Source organism: Octopus bimaculoides, chromosome 9 (assembly GCF_001194135.2).
Source record: "Octopus bimaculoides isolate UCB-OBI-ISO-001 chromosome 9, ASM119413v2, whole genome shotgun sequence".
Taxonomy (NCBI): domain Eukaryota; kingdom Metazoa; phylum Mollusca; class Cephalopoda; order Octopoda; family Octopodidae; genus Octopus; species Octopus bimaculoides.
The window spans coordinates 59,798,338-59,806,279 of NC_068989.1; the positions used below are offsets into that span (position 1 = coordinate 59,798,338).

At 38.6% G+C, this 7,942-nt stretch overlaps 2 protein-coding genes across 6 annotated transcripts in view; one reads left to right on the forward strand and one right to left on the reverse strand.

Moving 5' to 3' along the window:
* Window positions 1-1,659, forward strand: part of LOC106871046 (CCR4-NOT transcription complex subunit 9) — a 16,569-nt gene extending 14,910 nt beyond the window's left edge. For both annotated transcript variants that reach the window (XM_014917312.2, XM_014917311.2), the window contains exons 8-9: window positions 607-698; window positions 1,334-1,659. In XM_014917312.2, coding sequence (XP_014772798.1) covers window positions 607-698; window positions 1,334-1,502 — 261 coding nt within the window. In that variant the 3' untranslated portion in view covers window positions 1,503-1,659. The remainder of the gene's footprint in view (window positions 1-606; window positions 699-1,333) is intronic.
* A 240-nt stretch (window positions 1,660-1,899) lies between these two features.
* LOC106871044 (cytochrome c) overlaps window positions 1,900-7,942 on the reverse strand; it is a 27,014-nt gene continuing 20,971 nt past the window's right edge. For 2 of the 4 annotated variants that reach the window (XM_014917306.2, XM_014917307.2), the window contains one exon: window positions 7,416-7,867. In XM_014917306.2, the coding sequence (XP_014772792.1) occupies window positions 7,716-7,867 (152 nt within the window). In that variant the 3' untranslated portion in view covers window positions 7,416-7,715. Of the gene's footprint in view, window positions 2,319-6,594; window positions 7,281-7,415; window positions 7,868-7,942 lie in introns of those variants that run through there. The other 2 variants (XM_052970711.1, XM_014917308.2) reach the window with 2 other exon arrangements.

A 7,942-nucleotide genomic window follows, 5' to 3' on the forward strand; every position in this document is an offset into this window, starting at 1 on the left:
GTTAAACTGTCCAACCCATGCCAGCATTGAAGGCAGACGTTAAAGGATGACGATGATGACGATACTTTCATTTACATTTTCATATATATATCATCATTTATCATCTCTTTTTCATGCTGTCATGGGCTGAAAGATTTGACAAGCTCCAGTGAGCCATAGAACTTCATCAAGCTGTCTGCTGTAGCATGGTTTCTATGTCTGGATGCCCTTCCTAAAAACAACCATTTTACAGAGTATATTGAGTTTTCTTGTGACACTAGCACAAGTAACTTGCAAAACAAGACCCCTTGATAGAGTAAGGTATCATATTGTGAGGGGTTGCTTTTTACCAAATTTTGAGAGGCTAAAGTGTGATACAGGGTTAGGAATATGTATCTTGCTGTAGTGGTGGTGATGAGGTATCAGGATGTATCCTCAAGGCACAAGAAGATGGATATAAATGGGAATAGGAAAATTGGATCTGGGATGAGTATATTTGCAAGATTGAAAGGAGAATGACATGGTTAGAGGTGAGTGACCATCTCTCTCTTTATGTGTGTGTGTGTGTATTTATGTATATCTATATGTATCTATCAGATATTTTAGTGTGAAATAAATTATTTTCAGGGTAAGATGGTCCTTCATTTATCAAAAGATCCTTCTGCAAGGCTGCTCAAGCATGTTGTTCGCTGTTATCTACGACTTTCTGACAATCCACGGTGAGGTTTTACTTTAAAATACTGATTTTTTTTCCTACTAATTTCCAAACTTTTCTGCAATGGTACTTTATCAAAATAATTTACCTCAAGCTATGGCAGAACATGAAGCATGAAATTTTAAATTAATAACCTTCTGCAATTCACACTTAACATATATACAAAGTTGTCGTGAATAACTTTACTTTGAGATTGATGCTGGGGCAGGTAGTTAGAAATAGACAAAATTAGATATGGGAAATGCAAGCTCATATTTAACTCTCTATGTAATTGTAAGGCAATGATATAGCAATTCTCTATTTGTCTTAGATCAAAACTTGAAGATTATTTATTACAGAATACATTTATTTCATTGTTGATTGGTTTCACTCCTGAGTAGGAAATTTTTCATTTGCATATGAACCAAATTAATTTTAGCTATTGCCATTTTAATATTTAGATATCTACTGTTGAATACATTTATTTCATTGTGAACAGGTTTCACTCCAGAATAGGAAATATTTCATCTGCATAAGAACCAAGTTGTTTAGCTGTAGATGTGAAGAACTGTAAATACCCCCCAAAAATGATTATTTGTATTGTGTTTATGTTTAAAATCAATTAAAATAATTTTTCTTTTTTTTTTATATATACTGTAGAGCCAGAGAAGCCCTTAGACAGTGTCTTCCAGATCAACTTAAAGACTCCACATTTGCAAACATCCTCAGTACTGATGCACATACCAAGCGCTGGTTAATGAATCTCCAGTCTAACCTCGAAACTGCCAGCGTCCCAGACCCACGTGGGATGCCTTTGCATACCCAATGACTATTACCGAACAGTGACATTATTTCCACACCTAGTCAACATGAGAATTTCAGCTGAATTGACTCTTAAAGCCCTATTATTCATTTATCATCACCGTTTCATTAATGCCATTAGTGCATACATCAATAAAGACTTGTATGCATGCTTTCTCAAAATCCTTTGGCTTTGATCTCAATTTATCATGCCAATTACATGAATATTACTCCTAATCCATGGTGTTACTGAGCATTGCCAACGTTTATTTCAGTTAAGATGTTATATTCCCTTAATTACTGTTATCATCAAACATTGTGTGTGTGTGTGTATATATATATATATATATATATAGACAGTATTAATAAATTTATTTATTTCATCAAATTTGTCTAATTAGTAGGTGAATTGATAGATGGAGTATCGTGTAATGCTTTCTGAATGAGAAAATCTGAATTTTGACTTGTATAGTTTAATCCTGAAGTATTTACACATTTCTATGCAATTTATGTTGCTAGAATTATGAGGTCACTGCACTCTTATTTATGTAATGATAATGAAATTATTGTGTATAATGCTCAGGTGCACTACAACTCCTCAAAGCTGCATGTACAGTACATAGAATTATCTACAGAAGTCAGGAAAGTGAACAGTGTATGAGTCATGATATACATGTGTGCATGCGTATGGAGTGGAGGATATCTGGTATAGTGTTGGCGAATTTCAGGAAGCATAGAGGTTTTAAAGGATGCAATGTCTTGGCAACTAACAACTGATGCAGCTAGTTTGTTCCATGCTTCAACAACTCTGAGTGTGAGAAAATGTTTCCGAAAGTCATGGGAGCTGAAAAATTGAAATGAAACAATGAAATAGCCAAGTTGTTTTTTAAATGATATATGGGGGAAAAAATACTTAATAAATTCAACCTCAACAAGAGTGATGTTTAGGTGAAACCATGTAAACTAAGTAGTGTAAGTCAAAGGACAACTCTGTATGTGTGTATGTGTATGTACGGGTAAAGCTGAATGGCTAAAAAGTTCACTTCATAACTGTAAGATCCCAGGTTCAGTTTCACTGACTTTATACATGGCTTCTTCATTACTCATGGTTCTCTCTGTTAAATTGATTTATATTTCTTTAATCATTCCTCTCTATCTACAGTTGTTTTTTTTTCTTGCGGTGGGGAGAGTCTAGAAATAAAAATCATCATCATCATCATCATCATCGTTTAACGGTCCACTTTCCATGGGCTGAATGGTTTAACTTAGGACTGGCAAGCCGGTAGGCTACACCAGGCTCCAATCTGATCTGACAAGGTTTCTACAGCTGGATGCCTTTCCTAATGCCAACCACTCCGAAAGTGTAGTGGGTTCTTTTTATGTGCCACCAGCATGGGAGCCAGTCAGGCGGCACTGGCATCGACTACATTAGGATGGTGCTTTTTACCTGCTACCAGCACAAGAGCCAGTTGGAAGGACACTGGCATCAATCATGTTCACATGGTGCTTTTTACATGTCACAGGCACAGAGAGCCAGTTAAGTGGCACTGGAATCGACCCATGCTTGAATGGTGCTTATTGCGTGCCACCAGTATGGGTGCCAGCCAGGCAGCACTGGCATCGGCCACAACTACGATTTCCATTTTGATTTCAACTTTACTTGACTCAATAGTTCTTCTTAAGCACAGCGTATTGCCTGGCAATTCAAGGGTACTCTTTAATGGGCTGGTTATGCAACACTGGTATCAGCCACGGTTGTGATCTCACTTTACTTGCCGGGTCATTGACCACAATTTGATTTCACTTCACTCAGCAGGTCTTCTCAAGCACAGCAACGATTCAAGAGTACTTTTAAATGGGCTGGTTATGTGACACTGGTATCGGCCATGGCTGTGATCTCACTTTGCTTGCCAGGTCTTCTCATTCACAACATATCTCCAAAGGTCTCAGCTTCTTGTCATTGCCTCTGTGAAGCCCAACATTCGAAGGTTGTGCTTCACCACCTCATCCCATGTTATCCTAGGTCTCTCTTTTCCACAGGTTCCTTCCACTGTTAGGATGTGACATTTATTCACACAGCTCTCCTCATCCATACGCAGCACATAACCATACTAGTGCAGTTATGTCTCTTGCACACCACATCTGATGCTTCTTATGCCCAACATTTCTCTCAGGATGCTTACACTCTGTCGTGTATCCACACTGACATTACACATCCAGCAGATCATACTAGCTTCATTTCTTTCAAGCCTACATATGTCCTCAACAGTCATGGCCCATGTTTCACTGCCATGTAGCATAGCTGTTCACACACATGCATCATGCAGTCTACCTTTCACTCTGAGTGAGAGGCCCTTTGTTACCAGCAGAGGTAGGAGTTCCCTGATTTACAATATGGGTGACTAGACCATAGCCCACACCACCAGATATTTTAAGCATCTCGGTGGTGATTCCTGATTGGCCGGGAGCTTTCCCCATCTTCATATCCTCAATTGTTTTATCTGCCAGGGTACAGTCAATTCGGGTAGCTGGTCCCTCAATTGGATCAACATTTGGCAGGCTCTCCTACTATACGTTCTCCACATTCAGCAGTCTTTCATAATGGCATCTCCAAGCCTCTTTCTTTTCAGAATCATTAAAAACAAGTGCACCATCATCCATGAGGACACATTTCTCCCCTATGACATCACAAGGTTTTCTTACATACTGTCTAGCAATCCAAAATACTTAAGTTCATTGGTCCTCACATCACTGCTTCTCCTTTGGCTATATATACCTGTCTCCTAGCCTCCCTTCTGGCTATCTGATACAGTTCCCTGCTACCCTGACTCTTCCAGGTTTTCCAGGCTTGTTTCTTTGCCCTAATGGCCCTGTCTACAGTATTATTCCACCACCATGTTACCCTAGGTCTGGAAGGGACTTTGCACCAGCCACAGATTTGGTCTGTGGTGCTCAGTAAGTTGTCATACAGGAATTTCCAGTTGTCTATGTCACAAGTCTGTAGCTCCTCCTCCCTATCATCAGATTTCTCAATGAGGATGTCCCTAAATCTTTGATCATGTGCAGGGTTCTTAAGCATCCAAATTCTTTTCCAGATTGGTCTGCTTCTTGACATCCTTCTGGCCTCGAGTCTAAAGTTGCTAATAACCAGTCTATTTGGAGGTGGGGTACATTATTCACCAGGGAAGATCTTGTATCTAAGAGCAACCATGCATCCTGCTGTCTGGTGAGAATGAAATCAATCTGGCTAGCAGAGTCACCTGATTGATAGGTTTCAGGTGGCTGGCTGACTTCCTGAAGTTGGTGCTGTAGATTAATAAGTTGCTTGCTCCACAGAACTCCAGTAGCCTAGTTCTCTCTTCATTTTGGGTCCCATGAACACTATGGAAGATGCCAGATTGCCATCTGACATGCCCATTAAAATCTGCAGTCACAAAGATGAGATCATTGTCACTCATCTTTGAGGTAGCCTGGAAAAGGATGTCATAAAATTCTGTTCATTTGGTAGACCCACTTGTGGGGCGTAGGCAGAGATAATTGTAGCTTTGCTATTCTGCAAGACTAGCCTGAGCTTAAGCACTCTCTCGCACACCCTGACTACCTCTATGACCTTATCCACCCATTTCTCCACAAGGAGTTCTAGTGGAGCACCATCTGAGAGTGATCATTGCCAGGGCCGCTGACTGGCCCCCGTGCCAGTGGCACATAAAAAGCACCATTCAAGTGTGATCGTTACCAGCATCGCCTTACTGGTACGTGAAAAACAGCATTTGAGCGAGAGCGTTGCCAGTGCTGCTGAACTGACTCCTGTGCAGGTGGCACGTAAAAACACCATTTGAGCTTAGCCGTTGCAGTACCACCTGACTGGCCCTCGTGCCAATGGCACATAAAAGCACCCACTACACTCACGGAGTGGTTGGCGTTAGGAAGGTCATCCAGCTGTAGAAACTCTGCCAGATCAGATTGGAGCCTGGTGCAGCCATCTGGCTCATCAGTCCCCAGTCAAACCGTCAAACCCATGCCAGCATGGAAAGCGGACGTTAAACGATGATGATGATGAGTAACCTACACCACCTACCCCATCACTGTTTCCTTCCCAGAAGATTTTATACCTATGTGCCTTGTCTGTGAGGACCCTGGCTGAAGCTCCTCTCCACCTTACCTCTTGTATACAGCATACATCAACACATCTCCATTTAAGCATGTCTACAATCTCACTAGACCTACCTTTCAGTGTGCCTACATTAACAGTGCCAACTCTAAAAACTGGAAAAGGGATTTGGGAGGAATGTTTGGTGTAATTTATGTTTGATGTCTGGAAGTTCAAATATTTCGGAGTTAGTTTCAGGAATCCAATCTCTGTGTTTGCATTTCCTGAAAACCAAAGTATTGGAAGTAGTAATATAAACTTTTTTTGTTTAAAATCTAACAATAAGCCATTTGATGAAGAATTTGCTCGAGATTTTCCTAAAGCAACAGATATTGTTGCGTCTTGGAGTTTATCAACATTCAACTGTTTCAGAACATTTGTGTTATTTGTTGTAAACTTTCACAACCACCTTCAGCCTAGCCAAACTGGATAGCGGTTGCTCAACACATAGTACCATGCAAAACTTTAATGGTAAATAGATCATGAATATCATTTTTGTATATTATGACAGTCAATAGGATGACACTGTTTCAAGCAAAGGCAGACCCAGTTTTTGCTGAAACGTATATTGCCTATTACATCACCAAGCTTCAAACAGCAGCACCAGGTACAGGCAACTGCTCTATCAAACCATCTCAAACTGGACCACATATTGCAGTTATGACTTTCTCTGCTATTAAAATCATTAGATAGAATGAATTTTGTTAACAGTAGGTATAGAAGGAATGGTACTTCTAAAATTCTCTGAGAAAAAAGATAGAGCGCCTTCCATTGATTTACAAGACAACAGCAAATGGAGTTTAATGATGCAGTTACTTACATTGATGGCAACTCATCTAGCCCATCAGCTAGGTTCTTCCTGATTGCAAAGCTAATGCTGGCCTCTTATTTCTCATGTGTTGCTATGCCAACCCAAAAGAAACCAAGCATAACACATTTCAGGAATGTAGTAATAACTCTTGCACATATCAATATTTTGACTCTCACTTTTATGTTGCTCTAACAAGATGAATATTTTCACAGATTTAGTACAATCCAGATGTGTATTTGCCACTATCATTCTAAAGCAGTTATCATCACTTTACATCCATTTTCCCATGCTGATATGGGTAGATAATCACAGCCAAAGCCATGAGTTGGAAGACCACATTTTACTTATATATTCCATTTTGGGCTTAGTTTCTGTCTTTGGATGCCCTTCTTAACACAAACCATTTTACAGAATGTAACAGGTACATTTTATCATGACCCCTATACTAAGGGGTTGTCATGTCCTTAGTAAAAGTACAGGATCCTCTCCATCTTACATCTACTGTCTATTTGCCAATCACATTACATAGTGTATTGTAAACACTTTATCATGGCACAAACATAATGGAGGTTGTAATGTTCTTAGTAATACTAAAACACCTCCATCGCTCAAGTGCTTCTCTCATCAGGATGAGTGTATACCAATTTCTTTCTCTCTCTCTCTCTCTCAACATAAGAAACAATAATTTAGAAACTTATTCACTTATCTATAACACTCTTCTTTTGTAACTATCATTATGTTGAAAAGGAATTAGTCTCTAACCAATGTCTGACAAGATTATCAAAATTCTTCAAAAATATCCATAGTAAACGGATTGAGGAGAAGCCTTCGTGTGGTTGTTCTACCTGCAACAAATAGAAAACAAATCTGCTTAAAAACACTTTGTTATCAAAAATATACAATATTCAGAGGTGAAATATCTTTGATTATAGATCTGTTCAATCAGTCTGGGCTGCAACTAAACAACAATAACAACAGAGTGAGAAATATTCTTTAATCTCTAAGAAAGAGATACAGTGGTAGAAAGATATTTAAACTTTATCTCTAAGAATAGCTTACAATAACATTGAAAATGTCAGTATACTCAAACATAAGGTAAATTAGGTTCCTGGGTTTTCAGTTGAAAATCATTGAGAATAGTTACTTTATAATGCAGCATGTAAAAATTGTCTTTTTCTTTGATGCTCAGAATTACCCTAGCCATTTTAATACAGGAAAAACAGATGTAAAATCATTTGATACTTGACTACTTCAAAAATTAATTTAATCCAAATGTTTATTTAATACTTCTTGCATGAATGGATTATATATGCTATAAAGCCTTTACGTTCCGCTTTTTTTTTAATACCAGCAAATATCATCCTCGTATCTGGCCAATATTGCTTTGGGTTGATCAAAAACTTCTCAATTTCTTCAGGATAGAGAATGCGACCTAAAATAATTAAGATGATATGAATATATATGCATTTATATATATATATGTATATATATATATATATATATATAT